This window comes from Trachemys scripta, chromosome 5 (genome assembly GCF_013100865.1).
Source record: "Trachemys scripta elegans isolate TJP31775 chromosome 5, CAS_Tse_1.0, whole genome shotgun sequence".
Taxonomy (NCBI): domain Eukaryota; kingdom Metazoa; phylum Chordata; order Testudines; family Emydidae; genus Trachemys; species Trachemys scripta.
In genome coordinates this window covers 91632608-91650817 of record NC_048302.1, presented here as the reverse complement: position 1 = coordinate 91650817, position 18210 = coordinate 91632608, and the positions used below count along the sequence as shown (strand labels likewise).

The 18210-nt window shown below is 42.3% G+C and overlaps 1 protein-coding gene across 7 annotated transcripts in view; it reads left to right on the top strand.

The window, feature by feature from the left end:
• ATP10D (ATPase phospholipid transporting 10D (putative)) overlaps positions 1-18210 on the top strand; it is a 101937-nt gene that overhangs the window by 18453 nt on the left and 65274 nt on the right. For 4 of the 7 annotated variants that reach the window (XM_034771350.1, XM_034771344.1, XM_034771347.1 and 1 more), the window contains exons 2-3: positions 12352-12660; positions 15638-15832. In XM_034771350.1, the coding sequence (XP_034627241.1) occupies positions 12392-12660; positions 15638-15832 (464 nt within the window). In that variant the 5' untranslated portion in view covers positions 12352-12391. Of the gene's footprint in view, positions 1-9033; positions 9111-12351; positions 12661-12898; positions 13034-15637; positions 15833-18210 lie in introns of those variants that run through there. The other 3 variants (XM_034771345.1, XM_034771349.1, XM_034771348.1) reach the window with 3 other exon arrangements.

The window sequence follows — 18210 nt, the reverse complement described above, 5'->3', positions numbered from 1 at the left end:
GCATTTAAAGAAAAAAAGGTATATTGAATAGCTTAAAGCCCAAAGAAAAATGTGTCTGGTTTTGCAAACATGTTTACAGGAAGGCTGCAATCCTGCAAACACAGCAGGTGCATAACTTTTCAGTGAGACTGATTAACATAAGTAAAAAAATTTTCACTTTCTTCAGTGTTAGAAGGATCAGGGTCTGAGACAGTAGCCAGAAGCGCTTGGTTACAAGGACTGCAGAAAACACAGCATTTAAAAAGGAACTTTTTTCCTAACTGCAAGATAAGAGAACCTAACTTCAACAACAACATTTTATAGTACTGGTATCACTGGTCTACAATTTTTGAGAAGATGTCTGCTTCAGAGTTAAAATGTGCTATTTATTATGTATTTTGATATGCTGAATTCAAATATGGCAATTAAAACAACTGATTGGCTACTGTTTTCTAAGATATTTATGTCTACGTATATTGTGTAGATAGAGTTTTAATCATAAATTGTAAACCTAGGTCTTTTCATGTGTTTATGGTTGCTTTACATGATAATATTTCACCTGTCCTGTTTATGTAACACTTCAAAAATCAGCAAAAGGGTTATATAAATAACATTTATGAAACAAAAGGCAAAAAACGATTATGTTCATAGCTTAGTCCTATTCAGTGTCTACTCAGCGCTTCTTGGCTTGTCTCTTGTATTCATTAAATGGAGCATCTCTTGTCACTGTCCAGCAATAGTCTGCAAGCATTGATGGGCTCCATTTGCCCTAATAGCGTTTCTCCACTGTTGCAATGTCCTGGTGAAATTGCTCACCGTGCTCGTCGCTCACTGCTCCGCAGTTCGGTGGAAAAAAAATCTAGATGAGAGTGCAAAAAATGTATCTTTAGTGACATGTTGCAACCAAGGCTTTTGTATGCCTTGAGGAGGTTTTCCACCAACAACCTGTAGTTGTCTGCCTTGTTGTTTCCGAGAAAATTTATTGCTGCTAACTGGAAGGCTTTCCATGCCGTCTTTTCCTTGCCACGCAGTGCATGGTCAAATGCATCATCTCGGAGAAGCTCAAGAATCTGAGCACCAACAAAGACACCTTCCTTTATCTTTGCTTCACTTAACCTTGGAAATTTTCAACAGAGGTACTTGAAAGCTGCTTGTGTTTTGTCAATGGCCTTGACAAAGTTCTTCATCAGACCCAGTTTGATGTGTAAGGGTGGTAACAAAATCTTCCGTGATTCAACAAGTGGTGGTTGCTGAACACTTTTCCTCCCAGGCTCCAATGACTGTCGGAGTGGCCAATCTTTCTTGATGTAGTGGGAATCTCTTGCACGGCTATCCCATTCGCAGAGAAAACAGCAGTACTTTGTGTATCCAGTCTACAGACCAAGCAAGAGAGCAACAACCTTCAGATCGCCGCAAAGCTGCCACTGATGTTGGTCATAGTTTATGCACCTCAAAAGTTGTTCCATGTTGTCATAGTTTTCCTTCATATGGACTGCATGACCAACTGGAATTGATGGCAAAACGTTGCCATTATGCAGTAAAACAGCTTTAAGACTCGTCTTCGATGAATCAATGAACAGTCTCCACTCATCTGGATCGTGAACGATGTTGAGGGCTGCCATCACGCCATCGATGTTGTTGCAGGCTACAAGATCACCTTCCATGAAGAAGAATGGGACAAGATCCTTTTGACGGTCACGGAACATGGAAACCCTAACATCACCTGCCAGGAGATTCCACTGCTGTAGTCTGGAGCCCAACAGCTCTGCCTTACTCTTGGGTAGTTCCAAATCCCTGACAAGGTCATTCAGTTGATCTTGTGTTATGAGGTGTGGTTCAGAGGAGGAGGATGGGAGAAAATGTGGGTCCTGTGACATTGATGGTTCAGGACCAGAAGTTTCATCCTCTTCCTCGTCTGACTCAAGTGAGAATGATTCTGGTGCATCAGGAACCGGCAGTCCTCCTCCGTGGGGTACTGGGGCGTATAGCTGATGGAATGTTTGGATAATGCACAGACCACTTTTTCTTCTTTGACACACCTTTTCCAACTGGAGGCACCATGCAGAAGTAACAATTGCTGGTATGATCTGTTGGCTCTCTCCAGATCATTGGCACTGCAAAAGGCATAGATTTCCTTTTCCTGTTCAACCACTGGCGAAGATTTGTTGCACAAGTGTTGCAGCATATGTGTGGGGCCCACCTCCTGTCCTGATCTCCAATTTTGCAGCCAAAATAAAGGTGATAGGCTTTCTTAACCATAGTGGTTATACTGCGCTTTTGTGATTCAAAAGTCACTTCACCACAAACATAGCAGAAGTTATCTGCACTGTTCGCACAAGTACGAGGCATCTCTGCTCAGTTTGGCTAAACAGAAATGTGTCCCTTTGCAAAATCAAACACCGACAAATAAGAGAGCACGACACTGTATGATTTCTAGAGCTGATATACGGCAATTTGTTCAGCAGAGTGATGTACGCTTCGTTATGATTGCATCATCCATGACTTCTAGGAATAATATGATGCAATTCATATCATGTATGACACAATACCAGCTTCAGATTGCATCATTCATTGTTTTGCCTAAAAAGCAAGTACTGTCCAAACCCAATCATAGATTTATTCCTAGATCCAGTCAAAGATGTATTTTAGTCATTTCTGGTTTAAATTGAGATCCCTTCCCTTTATAACTCACTTATCCTCCGCCATTCCCAAGTCCAGGGTCGTATATACTGACCCAATAGCATATCTTGAAAACTAGAGCCAATCAACAATTTTAAGCATCATTTTCGTTCTCAGTGACCCAGAATTAGTAAAGTTTGACCACATTTATTTCAGAAGCATTTTGGCTGTAGATCAGTGTATTTTAAGGCCCCTCCCCCTCAAAAAAAACCCCAACCACTCCCAAGCAATGCTTCCATCATATTTTGCATGTGTTATAATAGTGCCATGGAAAAGATGCAGAGAACAGGAATACTAAACTTTTGCAGCAAAATTCTAACCATGCCAAATTGTGGTTAATTTCAGGAGAAGTACATTAGATAATGAGTTATAGACATTATAGAAGAGGTAAGATGAGACATAAGAATAGAGGAAATATAAAGATAAATAGGTAACGCTGGTCTGAATACCCAATGAAAAATATTGCTCAAACTAACTTACATGCTGCTTATAATTCAATTATTATCGCCTCGTAGTTTGAAGTAATTCAAATCTTTTGTGTTTAGCAAGAGGATCTTTCTAATCTGTAAATAAATTAATCATCCAAATCAATTTGATTCATGTATGGGGAAAAAAATATCCTGCAAAGTTGGTATTAAAACCATTTTAGAAACAGAATGTGCTTAGTTTGCATTATTGCAACAAAAAGCAAGTGCTGCAGAGTCTTAGTCTGCATTTCACTAAAATATTGCAATTAAATACCTTTTGCAGTGGTTGAAACTACAAATCCCCAAAATTGCTCGCTATGTATCTGTTCATCCAGAGTCCATTGAAATGATGGGGAGGCTGCCCATTGACTTCAGTGATCTTTGGATCAGGCGCCATATCGGTTATTTGCCTCCATAAAGGTTTAATCTATACACATGAGAACAATCTGATTCCCTTGCATCTTTAAATCCCAGTTCTATTTTTCAATCCATGGTTCTGATTTTCAGGTCCGACAGGGAAGTGGAGGGAGGAGGGAAAGGAGGCCTAAAGCTGTCTTTTTCACCACCAGACTGGCACAACTTCTACACTAAGGGTTGCTGAGAGGGGTAACATGCTATATTGGGTGGTTAAGGATTCTCTCATGCCTGAACAATCTCCATCTGTCTTGTTAGGCCCGCTTTCTGGCCCATTTATGTTGTTGGAGCTGCACAAAGGGGCCTAAGAATTTTGCCATGTGTATGGGAGAGCAGTTGTTAATTTTGCTGTTGATCATTAGTAATGAGGTAATTTATTTTCAAGTATTTATCTCAGTTAAGATTACTTTGAGGTGAGATTAATAATTTCTTTGAGTATTTAACTGAAAATATTGTACTGAGATCACTTTTTCTGTTGAATTAAAAAAAAAAACATTATTTGCACAACAAGATTTGGAAAACTCAAGCACAATATTATAATATTTGATCCTGTGTGAGGCTATGATTTAGGAAATAACTAAGTAGAGAACCCTGTAAAGGTATGTTAATGTTATTAGAGAAATCTACATTTTTATTACATGTCCACCTGGAATAATCAGGAAGGTTTTATATTTTCTAGAACTGTAAAAACATCAGTAAGTTGTCATTTTGAGATAAATGCCCTTTATGAGGGATGATTGACTTGGTAGCTGAAAGATGCATTGTCAAATCACAAACGGTGAATGTTGCAAAGCAGTGATAGAATAATTAATGCCTCACTCATTTTATTTAAGAGAAGGCTTAATATTTTAATTGGCACTGTTCAAAAATTGGGGAATTTATTTTGCAAAATAATTTTTTTGCAAGTTTTGAAAAGGAACAATTTTTCAGAATTTTTTTCATGAAAATATTTATTTTTGAAAATTATTTTGCTGTGTTTAGTTTTTGCACACATACCCCGTTATCACCCTGTTTTTCCTCTGAAAAAAGGAGGGAGGGGAAGAACGAGGAGGAAAAAGAAAAATAATAATATACTGAAAAATGACTACGTTGTTTGTTTTCTTTAGTATTGTTGAGAAATAGAAAATGGGAAAAAAATACCCAATCTTTTTCACAAAGACTCTCCATTTAAAAAATGATTTTGGGAAAAAATATTTAAAAATTTTCAATTGCCTTTAATTTTAACATGTGTTTGTCAGCCTATACCTGATATTAACTGTACAAGAGGAAGGGAGAGGGTGAGTGATTGATTAATTTATTTTATACTGTCTAAAGAGAGAGAGGTAAGCACTATAATTTATCCTAGGCTACACTTGCACAAAGGGATGTTTTAATCTATATAGGAGCTATAACTTCACAATGTAAGGGCTAGCTATTGGATGCTTCATAATAAATGGTTGGCAGTGGTGTTGTAGCCATGTTTGTCCCAAAATATTAGAGAGACAAGATGGGTAAGGGTAATATCTCTTACTGGATCAACTTTCCAATTTACTTGAAGAAGAGCTCTGTGTAAGCTCAAAAGCTTGTCTCTGTCACCCACGCAAGTGGATCCAATAAAAGATACTGCCTCATCCACCTGGTCTCTCATAAGAAGTTAGCTTTCTAGGTTTGATCTTGTTGAATGTGCAAAGTTAATCATGTTCGTATCGGATTAATATTTGGACAGATGACCTACTGCGCTGTATTACGAACTGCTTGCATCCTTGTAGGAATAATAGCAGATAGCAAAGGTGTGTGATAGTATGATCTCTTATGCAAAGCTAGATTTGACATGATGGGCTCTTGGATGAAACAGTTGGGGTACTTCGATACTGCAGTTAGACACCCGCGACTGGTATGTACCAGCTGACTTGGGCTCACAGGTCTCGGGTTAAGGGACTGTTTAATTGTAGTGTAGATTGTTTGAGCTTGGGCTGGAGCCCGGGCTCTAGAACCTTGTGACTAAACAGCTCTTTAGCCTGAGCACTGCAGCCCAAGTAAGCTGGTACAGACCAGCCATGGATGTCTAATTGCAGACATACCCTTGGAGAAAAGCAATCCAGAAAGCACTTGCATATTTTGTGCAGCTGCAGGACTTATACTTCCCTCCCCTGCCTTATTTCATATTCAGGAATGTTTTGCACCTTGGGTTAGGCATTTTTCCTTATCAGCTGGAATGGAGGAATTGGCTTGGGAAAGGCTTGTCATTTTTTTCCTTTCCCTCTCTCTCTCCTTAGTTAGTTAGTTTTTAATTAAGGAAATTGTTCCCTGGGATTATTTTTGTGAAGGTGAAGTGAAGAATGAGTATTTACATACAAAATAGTCAGGACAGTCCCAACTAATTTCTGCATTCCCAAGTATATTTGATTTGTTCAGGAATAAAAGTGTGGGAGAAAATCAAATAGGTGGTGAGCCCATAGGGGAGGCTTTTGAACAGTGGTGAGGGGAAGGAACAGCAAGCCAGAGCAGAGAGGAGCGGCTCGAAAGAGGGGTGGCATCACCATTGGTTGGAGAAGGAGGAGGAAGAGATAAGGAGGTAGCCGTGGGCACAATAGGGAGGAGCAGGAGTCATGAGCTTGGCTAGATAGGTAAAGTTACAGATGGGAGCAAACTGAGAGTTTGAGATTTATCTATAGCAAGTGATGGTTGGAGGAGGAGGATGTGGGTAGTGATTAGTTGGAGATATGACTAAGCACAGGGGGACTAAGCAAAAAATCAGAGCAGCAGCAAAGTGGCTGCAGTGGGCATGGGAACAGGTGAAGGACAGGTGCTTCAGGAGAGCTGAGAGGAGAATAGGAGCTGCAACTTGAGAGGAGTGTGAGACCAAGGACTTTTCACTTTAATCTCATAGCTGTGCCCAACTTGCCAGGAAAGTGACATGAAGATTGCAATGAGGTTTCCACGCTAAGCTGACCTCTTTCACTTTTTGCCCAGGCTTTGAAATGGGCTCTTTCATTTCCGCATTGCACAGTGTAAATGCAGGAATAAAATAGTAAAAGTATAAAATAATGCACTTGAGATTAGAGAAAAAAGACCCACTCCAGTTTCCATAAGATCACACATTGAAAAATACAGTGTATGCACTGGGACACTTGCATGGCTTTTTTGTTTGTGAGGAGACATCCTCCTTTCTGTCTAGTTGTTTCAGCCTCCCTTTCCTCCCCCTAAACTTTCACCTGCATAGTTTTCTTGGCCCTTAGATCAGAGCTGTCTGACACCGTGTTCATCAAAGTGCTGCAAAGCCTCAGAATCCTTCGAAAGAATCACTAAACCTCGATGAGCAGCTAGACTCTTAAAACCCTTTAAATGAAAGCTTTATTGAATAGATACAGTACAAAATTATAATTGTGTTTATATTCTCGTCGCACCTGCAGGAGCAGGGCCCTGTTGTGCCATGTGCTGGACAGGAGGATGCAGTCCCTTCCCCCAGAGAGCTTACAGTCAAAGAAAAGGTTTCAAAGTAGTAGCCGAGTTAGTCTGTAAGGTGAATCAAAGGAAAAGAAATTGTCAACAGATATGTATTGGGTTTATAAATAATCTCAAGCAAGTAGCTTTATTTTCATTGTGGAACACAAGACTCTCTCATTCACCAAATCCATATTTTAGTAAATGTCTCCATTGGCTCGCTCATCCCTAGTGATTGGGGGGGGGTCATGGTGGGGGGGAATCATAGCATGGAACAAAGTCCACTGGAAACAACACTTTTCTCCTGTGGTATATCCTCTTAATCAGGGGTTCTCAAACAGCGGTCGGGCCCCTCAGGGGGTCGCGAGGTTATTAAGTGGGGGTGGTGAGCTGTCAGCCTCCACCCCAAACCCTGTTTTTCCTCCAGCATTTATAATGGTGTTAAATATATAAAAAAGTGATTTTAATTTATGGGGGTGGGGGGGAAGTCACTCAGAGGCTTGCTATGTGAAAGGGGTCACCAGTACAAAAGTTTGAGAACCACTGCGTAATTGTCCTCTGAGGCAAGGGGGTTTGGATCCTGTAGAATCAATATGGTGTGTTTTGATCTGAAAACCCCATAGAGAAACTGGGTCCGTCCTCCTGGATCCTGCACCTCTCCAGCTGGTCCCCTTTCCCACAGGCAGCATTGCTTGTTTAGATCCACATTGCCATGGCTTTCATCCACATCACCCAGGGTGAAATCCTGGCCCCATTGAAGTCAATGGCAAAATTCCCATTGACTTCAATAGAGAGAGGATTTAATCTTTTTGACTACACCAGGTAGAAGGGGCTAGAAGGTGCAGAAGTTAATAGTTGCCTGGATTTCCACTAGATCGGGGGTTCTCAACGTTTTTCTTTCTGAGGCTCCCCAAACTTGCTATAAAAAACTCTACGGCCCAACTGTGCCACAACTGTTTTTCTGCACATAAAAGCCAGGGCTGGTGTTAGGGGGTAGTAAGCAGGGCAATTCCCGGGGCCCTATACCACATAGGGGGAACTGTGAATCTAAGTTGCTCAGGCTTTGGCTTCAGACCCAGATGGTGGGGCTCGGGGCCCCGGGCTGCGGTCCTACCTGGCGGAACTTCGGCTTTCTGCCTTGGGCCCTAGCAAGTCTAGTGCCAGCCATGCTTGGTGGACCCCCTGAAACCTGCTTGCATCCCTCCTGGGGGCCACAGACATATGGTTGAGAACCACTGCACTAGATCACAGAGGGAGCATGCTGCAGAGAAGGCCACTTTCCTGCCACACTTGTTCACAAACCACCCTGATCACACACAGTTCTGGAAAGGGCTCACCACCTCCTATGTGTCCCAACCCCAGTTACATTAAAGGAGAGAAATTCAGGCCTAAGCTGTGCATTAAGTGCCTGATACTTTGCCCGTTGAAGGCTTCCGTCCACTTTAGTTGTGCAGGATCAAACTCTGTTTGTGCAGTGTCAGCATTTTGTACAAATCTAATTTTAAAAAGAAATGTCCCATCCAATAATAATGAACTGACTAAAAAATTCTTGAAATACAGGAAGTAAAGAAATGGAGGGAAAACTTTTAGCATCTGTGGTAGACAATGTGCTAAACTGACTTAAAAAAAAAAAAAAAGGCAGTCATTTTTTGACACATCCTATGCTCTTTTTTAAAAGATCATTATGATTATATTTCCAGTCCTTTTTGTGAAAAATGAGCTTAAAAGTCTTCCCACTCAATCAGTTTGAATCCTAAAGCCCTCTTGCTGCACTGAATGTGTATTAGGAGAGTGATTGGTATCATTATGCAGGCCCTCTGCAAATAATGCAAAGACAGGCATGCATGTGAGTCTGGCAAAAATATATAAATCTTGTCATTGAACACCATATGGCTTGTGTACCTAATGTGAGATCCAGAAATGAAAACTGTACATTTTGTGGATTTCCTCTGCCTTCCCTTCCCCCCACCCCTCATGTACTGGTATTGCGATATCAGGATATCCTCAGCTAGCAGCAGCTTCACTGTTGATCTAGGAAACTAAATATAATACTGGCTGTCTTACGAAACAGGAAACTACAGTCTAAGAAGCAGAATCTCTAAGCATGGTGAGGAAAATAAATACCTTGCTTGCCAGAATCAAGTTGAGGTGAGTGGAACAGAAACTTTGCTGTCAGGTTTATCTGTTATGGCAGAGGAAACTTTTCTCAGCTGGCGAAGAAAGTTCAGACATGAGAATGTTTATGGCCTTTTTAATTCATTGGGGAGAATTGTTTAGGTAATGAAGGCTATTTGTGTGCTGTTCACAGGCTAGATTTCCAGGCATCTTTCAATGACTTTGGCAGTGCTGTGATTTATGGATTTTATAGGGCTGGTCATGGTCAGCAGTGATTGTAGAGCCTGACCTAAAAGGAATTCCTTTTAAAATTCTGCTGCCAGATGAGCTAGCAGGCTCAGCTGGTTATGCAGCCCAAGGGACTGGAAGGATGAGTGCCTTGTTGAACTGGTGATCCTGGTCTGACCATGGAGGGAGAATCAGTAGGGCTCTGTGTTTGTCACGGAGGTCGTGGAAGTCACAGATTCTTTGTGACTTCCTGCGACCTCCATGATTTCTGCAGCGTTTGATGCGGCTGCACCCAGGAACTGGCTGAGCAGTGGTCCCAGATGCAGCTAGAGCAGGAGCTGGCCTGGGACTCCCAGCTGGTGCCTTGGGCTCCTTCCCCTGGGTCCCCTCCCCGCACGATTCAATCAGGGATATTTATGGTATAAATCATGGACAGGACATGGGCTGTGATTTTTTTGTTTCTTGCTCATGATCTGTCCATGAGTTTTACTAAAAATACCCATGACTAAATCGTAGTCTTAATAATTGGTAAACGACTAGAGGAGGAATCAAACATGTCAAGTGGTGGTGGGTGGGTGGCGCCTAGGAAGAAATAACCTCCTTGGCCTCTGTTCCTGGGTTGAAAAAAGCAGGATCATGATAAGAAAGCCAGGACATTGCAGAGCAATAACACAAGTGAGAATTGAGACCTATTGCTGGTTGTAATGTATACAACTCAGAATGCAGGACCCACAATTCCGAGAGGCCTCTGTATGAGGTGCAGGAGCTCTGTCCTCACACATCCACAAATGCCACTATTCTTTCATGTTTCTCATAAGGAAAGGCCTGTTGGAAGCTGACTCTTAACAAAAATATTAAATAAGACAAGTCATTGTCATGGCTATTTAATTTTTTAAATGTAAGGGATTTGTTTGATTTTATCAAATCCAAATTTAAATGATAGGCTGTGTACATAAAGTGGCACTAGAATTCTAGAGCAGCTCTGAACTACTGGACTGCCACTCTTACTGTGAACGCTAGAGGGCCTACAGACCCATAAATCTGCAAAAGAATTAATGTAACAGTATATGTATGGGATACTGAGCGACGTAAATATAGCTGGTTGGGTTACTGCTTAAATCAAGAACTTTCTCTTGTTTAGTGGGGTTGAAGAATGCCTTAGATTATGTTACTGTAAAGGTGTTGCAGTAGATTAGACATCCTGTGCTGGCCTAGCTTTGAGTGAAGAGCATGCAATATTGTCTTATAATGGTCAATATATAACCCCGAACATCTTTCTCACTTGGATTTATCCGACTTCAGGTACCAGCTTATTTCATGCATATCTTTGGGTCCTGTATCTAGAGATCTATATGATTAATAATTTTAAATGGTACCTCTGTGTCACGCTGTCTGGTATGGCGTACAATTGAAAGTGCCAATCTCAGGTCAGACTGCCAGAAAACAGGGCAGACGCCCCAAACTGGTGGTATATTCTGTAATTAGATTTCACCAAGACAGTAACAAATGTGTGCTTTTGGATTACTATATTAGTTTTACCATGGAGCCACAGACAGGCTCTCTAGCCCCTTTTTACCACCCCAACAAACTGGACATTGTGATGAAAGGTTATTAAAACCAAAAATCACCTCATATTAGGTTACCCCCAGCCCCAAAGGCCTAGTCACTTACCCCAGGTCAGTGGATCTTCTGGACATCACACTGAAGAGAACGCTGAAAGCTAATTTCTCTAGTAAACTAAAGGTTTATTAGCTAAGAAAAATAAATGAGTTATTGAGAGGTTAAAGCAAGAAAAATACATTAACAGGAGAGTCAAAGCTTGTAAATCCAGTATGATAGCAGAGACGTGGTGATCTGCTTGTTTTCCTTAAGTGTCTCTGGGTTACCCAAAATAATTTGGGGATTGCTGTCCAGTTGCTTAGTATTCCACCCTGTCAGAATCCATCAGGCCAGAGATAATCATAAAATTATCATAGACTATCAGGGTTGAAAGAGACCTCAGGAGGTCATCTAGTCCAACCCCCTGCTCAAAGCAGGACCAATCCCCAGACAGATTTTTGTCCCAAATCCCTAAATGGCCCTTGCAAGGACTGAACTCTCAACCCTGGGTTTAGCAGGCCAAAGCTCAAACCACTGAGCTATCCCTCCCCCCAAAGGATCATTCCCTTAAACTAATATTTATAGATCCTGCTTGCAGAAGACAATCTGAACACTGTCTTCACCTACTTGAGTTTTGATGAGTAGCAATTGCAGATTGAGCTGTGGATTTCCATTGTTGAATACAATGACCCTTGCTTTGAAGTTAGCATTCTTTTTCCTGGCATTCACAAGTATGTAGTTGGTTACAGTGATATACATAATGCAATTGCCTGCCGTTACATTATAATCGGGATTGATAAGTGAAACAATATAAGTATCATTCATTAGTATTCATGAAGTGGTAATGTCTGAATATACACATACTTTGATCTGGGGTTATTTAATTACAGGGATATATGTAATGTGATAGCAATCAACAGGTTTATAAATAAGTGAATACAATGCCATTAATGTTCCTTTGAACTAAACTACTACAGGCAACCTGCTAGATAGCGTCACACAGGGAAACATAAGTACTCTGTGGGCAATTTTTTCACCAGTCATCAGTAGATGATGGATATCGAGGTGGGGATTGTGCTTTGTATTTATGGTACAATTCTTTTAAACAAACGATAAAACAAACTAAAACTGGTCTGATTATATCTCTTTCCAGTTCCTGAGAGGGAGAACTAAATCTAAATAAATAGCCTGTCAATATAGATTACTGCACTATTCAATCAGAGATTTCTACCTCACATAAACTGTTAATAGTTCCTTTCATTTTGAAATCAAAATTGGGTAGTAACTCAATTCTCATTGTAAAGTTAACAAACCAAGTTAACCTCACTTAAAGGCCTTTGCAGTAACCATTGTGAACAGCTTTTCCCTTGTAACTTTTTGTTTGTATTTTGAACTAAAGCTTCTCCAGACTTATTATGTAACTTTCTTGACTTTAAAATTTTGCTAGATAGAAGACTTGGCCTGGATCACAAATCATTTGAGACAATATGGCAGACCCCATCCGATGGGCCCGATATCGCTGGCAGCGTCTGGTATCTGCAGAAGGCAGAGATGGAAGCAGCAACAGCTCCTCATGTGACAAGTGTTATCAATCATCCAAAGTGCCTAGCAGACATAGGATAGTTATACCATGTCTGGGACACTTTAAAGAAGAGTATGAAAAGGTATCAAAATTATATATGAACAACAGAATACGGACTACTAAATACACTTTATTCAACTTTATACCACGGAATTTATTTGAACAGTTTCACAGGTAAAGGATTCTTGTGTATAATTGTGGAAATTATTCCAGTGTGGGGTTGTTGTTTTTTTTGGTTTGTTTGAAATGCATGTGCCAACATGTACAAATTTGTTTTTATAAACTATTCTTCTCTCCTGAATTTAGCAATCAGTTCTGATAACTTTGTAACAAGATACATTATCCCAAAACTGATACTCAAAAGAGGTATCTCTCCTCATTTGGTGTCATGTCCTTTCGTTCACCATTTCAGATCAGTTAGATCAGGGGTGGGGAACCTACGGCCCACAGGCTGGATCTGGCCTGTTGGTTAATTTCATCTGGCCACGAGCACCAGCTCACCCTGCTGCAGAGGGAACCCCTGAGCCTCTACACACACCCCAGGCAGGTGAGTGGTCCGTGATTTTCTTCTATGGGTCAGTGGCCCATGACAGAAAAAGGTTCCTCACCCCTGAGTTAGATGTTCCCTCCTCTTGGATGACTGACATAGAGCAGCATATGATAGGATTTCACCCCCACCCCCGTCCCCATCCTGTTTGGCAGGTGTAGAGGTGGAGAAGAATGAGGTTGGCTCTCCTTTTCTTTAGCCACTTGAGGGCTATAGTTCAGCAGAAGTTTCTTGACATGCTCTTCTTTCTAGATTGGGAGATTGCAGTTCTATCCGTGACAAATTTGTTTAAATGGTGGTGCAGATGGAGGAATTTTTTACCTGTTAAGTTTGTTTTCTGCATTGTCTGATCATTAGTTTGAAACAGTCATCTCAGCAACTCTGTTGGTTGGAGCATGGAAACAGGGTTTGTCTCTCTTTTTTTTTTTTTTTTTTTTTTAATTCTTAATTTTGTGGGGAGTGGATGAGTTACTGGTAGCTTCAGTCTCTGTGTACTATACAATGGGAGACATGTAAGAGGGTGTCTCAATACAAGAAATGGAGTCAGAACAAGAAGAAGTGGTATACGCATCTGAGGGAGGAGGGAACACCCTGTGATGGGTTCGGTCAGAGACCCCCTTGGGACTGTTACCTGCTGTGCTGAGATTACCTCTGAGCCTGTTTTCCCTGCCAGCTTGGGATTCCAGAACTCTGCCTTGTTGAGCCAGACACGCTAGCCCGCTGTAACACAGATCCGGGTCTGGTCCATGCCCTCAAAGCTGCGGATTTTAACTAAAAACTGCTCAGCAGGTTTCCGACACCCAGCGCCCAATGGGATCCAAACCCCAAATCAATCCGTTTTACTCTGTATAAAGCTTTTACAAGGTAAACTCATAAATTATCCGCCCACTAGAACACTGATAGAGAGATACGCACAGCTGTTTGCTCCCTGTAACGGGGTTGGGACTCACCACCTGGCGCCTCCTACTGGTTGTTTCTGGGAATTAGCTCTGTCCAGCGGAGCGCCCCCTCCTGGTGGTGTCCCGTCCGTCATCTCTCCCTCAGTAGCGGGGTAGTGTGGCCCAACAGCCAGAGGCGTAGGGGGACCAGGACCCTCCCTCTCTACCGGGTCGCTACCCAGTGCTCGCCTAATGGCGGCGTTCTCCTTGCTGTTGGCTCGGCGGGGATCCAGCCGCAGCACGCCGAACATCAGTGTTGCTCTAACACGGCTCGTCCCTAAAGTTCCCCGGGTCACTTCCTACCCTCAATGTCGTGGTCTCCTCTGAAGACGTGGGTTCCAGTCCGTTCCCCTCTGGCGGGTCCTCCCTCTGAGCTGTAGGGTTCGGGCTGGAACATGGGCTGTTCCTCCTCGGGAGCTGGCCGTGTGCGTCTTTCTCCTCCGGTGGTCAGCCCCAACTGAGCAGCTTTGCAGGCTTTTATACCTAGCCTCTAGTTGGAGCATACCCAGCAGGGCTTCCGGGGCGGGGTTTCCTCTGCCAGGAAGGAAGGATTAACCCCTGCTGCGCCAGTGCGGGGCCACTCTGGCCTCTCACACTCCCCCAGGTATTAATCACTTACTCTAGGTTCATTGATAAACAAAAGTGATTTTATTAAGTAAAACAAGTAGGATTTAAGTGGTTTCAAGTAATAACAGACCAAACAAAGTAAGTTACCAAGCAAAATAAAGTAAAAATGTGCAAGTCTAAGCCTAATGCATTAAGAAACTGATTACAGGTAAAATCTCACCCTCAGAGATGTTCCAGTAAGCTTCTTTCACAGGCTAAACTCCTTCCTTGTCTGGGCACAATCCTTTCCCCGGTACAGTCCTTGTTAGTTCCAGCAGACATCTTAGGTGGAAACTAGGGGTGTTCTCGTGACTGGCAGCCACAGTTGTTCTGTTCCACCTGCTTTTATAGCTTTGGCACAAGGCAGGAATCTTTTGTCTCTCTGGGTCCCCACTCCTCCTTCTAAATGGAAAAGCACCAGGTTTAAGATGGATTCCAGTATAAGATGACATGTTCACATGTCCCGTGAAACCCCAGCCTCCATTCTTCCAGGGCCGGCCCATGTATCCAGGAAGGTTTGTAAGTAAACAGAGCCATTTACAACCAATTGTCCTAGTCAATGGGAACCATCAAGATTCGAAACCACCATTAATGACCCACACTTTGCACAATTACAATAGGACCTCAGAGTTATACTTCATATTTCTAGCTTCAGATTCAAGGATACCTACATACAAATAGGATGAATACACTCAGTAGATTATACGCTTTGTAATGATACCTTACAAGAAACCTTTTGCATAAAGCGGTTACATAATATTCACACTCATAAGCATATTTCCATAAAACATTATGGACTGCAAAGTCACATGTCCTTCACGTACAAATTCATGAGCTGAAAATGTAGGAAGCCAGCTTTAGCAGGTAAGAATTCCTGGGAAGATCTGACGTTATACTAGTGGTTCATGTGGCAAGCTATACCTAGGGCCCTACCAAATTTACGGTCCATTTTCATAAATGTCGTGGTCATTATGTGCATCACCTGCCTTTTACTCACCTCCTAAACTTCATTCCATTCCTAACTCTTGCATCTGTTTTTTTGTTTGTTTGTTTGTTTCAGAGCTGCCAATTTATATTTCCTATTTTTAGTTGTCCTGAACTGGGTTCCACTGGTGGAAGCCTTCCAGAAAGAAATTACCATGTTACCTCTAGTAGTAGTTCTCACAATTATTGCAGTTAAAGATGGCCTTGAGGATTACTCAAAATACAAACTAGATAAGCAGATAAACAACTTATTAACTAAAGTGTATAGCAGGTAAGTGTTTCTTTTTGTTTGTTTGAGTTTATTGATGAATAATGTACAGTGTGTATTATTAGTGTGAATATAAAAGACCAAAATAGTAAGTTTGAGGAACCTTAACAAAATTCCTTTCTGGATTGACCACTTGGCCACATTCTTATTTTGGTTTAAAAGTGACTTATTTCAGTTGCACTGCTATTGTCGCACAATTTGGAACAGTTGTTAGTGTCTGTTAAACAGTTGCAGAACCAGAATATCAGGGATGTTGAGACCCAGGTTATAATACAATGGCAGTTGGAAAAGTTTGCATAACACCTTTGTGAACCAGGCTTTCCTTAAATTAATGCTGTTATGTTTTAAATCAACTAGTAAAGAGTTCCCAAATAAGTGTTGATAATAGGATCTGACCTGTTCCTTTCTTCACTTGGACATTGGCTGGAAAGTTAGGGAGAAATTCTTGGTTCTTTTCCTGACGCTACCACAGATTTCCTAGGGGACCTTTGGCAAGTCACTTAATATCTTTGCACCTTAGTTTCCTCATCTGTAAAACAAGGATAATAGTTCAGACATGCCTACCATGAAAGGATATTTTGGGGATAAATCAATTAATAATTATCAAATGGAAAGTACTATGGACCACATTACTCTTGCTGTGTGATCGCCCTGGGGTATAAGGAGCCCCATTATTCATTTGGTGTGATAGCTATTTCAGGGAGTAGCATGCGGGGAGAGCAAGTGGGCAGCTGAAGCATTGCAGAGAGGGAACTAAGCTGCACCAGGAAAGGGGGTGGCACAGTTTACTTCTCTCATAGAGGAAGCAGGGACTGGGTCTGTGCAGCCACATACTGGTGCTCACGCCTTGTCTTCACTTGAAAATAAAGTGGGTTTTTTTTTTTGTGTGTGTTGTCTAACACGTGTTCAAATCCTAGTGTACATATAAGGCAAGTTACAGTTTTAGCATGTGTTATCTCAAGGGTGGGCAAACTATGGCCTGCAGGCCGGGTCTGGCCCCTTGGGGCTTTGGATCCGGCCCATGGGATTGCCCCCCGTGGTGCTGCGGCCCCGGGCCGCTTTCAGCAGTGGCTGGCCCAACGTCCCTGCGGCCCCCGGGCCCTTGCCTCCAGGCACCACTCCCCACAGCTCCCATTGGCCGGGAACGGGGAAGCGCAGCCAATGGGAGCTTTGGGGGAGATACCTGAAGGTGCGGCAAGGGCAGTGCATGCGGAGCCCTCCACCCCCAGGGGCCGCAGCGCTTCCTGGAGCGGTGCAGGGCCGGGGACAGGGCAGGCATACAGGGGGACTGCCCTGGCCCCAGTGTGCACCGCTGCCACCCTGAAGCCCGAACTCCTCCTGTACCCTGCCCTCCAACTCCCTCCCCTCCAACTCCCTGCCCTAAGCCCTCTGCCTGCACCCCTCCTGCATCCCAACTCCCTGCCCTGAGCCCCCTGCTGCATCCCACACCCCTCCTGCATCCCAATCCCTTGCCCTGAGCCCCTTCCTGCACACCGCACCCCAACTCCCTGCCCCGGCACTGCATACAATTTCCCCACCCAGATGTGGCCCTCGGCCCAAAAAGTTTGCCCACCCCTGTGCTAGCTGGTTGAGGTAAACCCTGGGCTCCCCCTAGTGTAGACGTGGCCTCCCTCAGGGCAGATTGCAAAATTACAATCTAGACCTATGTAAGTGAGGAGTATTATTTTGTGATTAATTCTCAGGATGAAAAGTTTTAGTTCTCTGACATATGTAGCATTCCCTATTGATGATTTTTTTTTAGAGCTAGTTCCATAACAACATGAATAACCTGGAGAATGCTTTCTTAATGTAATTGCAAAGAAACAAAGTTGCATCTGGTTCTGTAAATATAAATATCTCCTAGATACAGCAACTTTCTGGGAGTCAAATTATTCAGCCAATTATGATTTGGAGCCTGAAACAGGAATATAATTAAACTTTTAGAGACCTGAAGTAATTTCTCTCCTTTCAAGTCCTGCATGTGTTAATGGTAGAAGACTTGAGGGCAAAGTCTGTTCTTTTATGGTCTCTTGTGGTTACACTGATAAACTGCATGTCCCATGAATTGCATGAATGCTATTCAGTCTCAGTTGGCTGGAGCATCCAAATATTTGGGTTTCTAAATTCTCTGTGTTACTCAGACTAAATAAGTGTAGTTCCTGTCAGTGGGAATTTAGTTTGCAACTACTAATATTCCTTTGTGCCTTTTTTTAATTAATAATGATTAATAGAATATGGGAATTTATTTTTGTAAGAATCTGTTTTTCAGATTTTCCAACTGTGCATGTAAAATAGGTATGTATTTTTTAACTGATATGATTTAATTTTTTTCTTAGGTTCCTCTTCATAAACTAGATTGTTTTACTAGTTGCTATTCATTC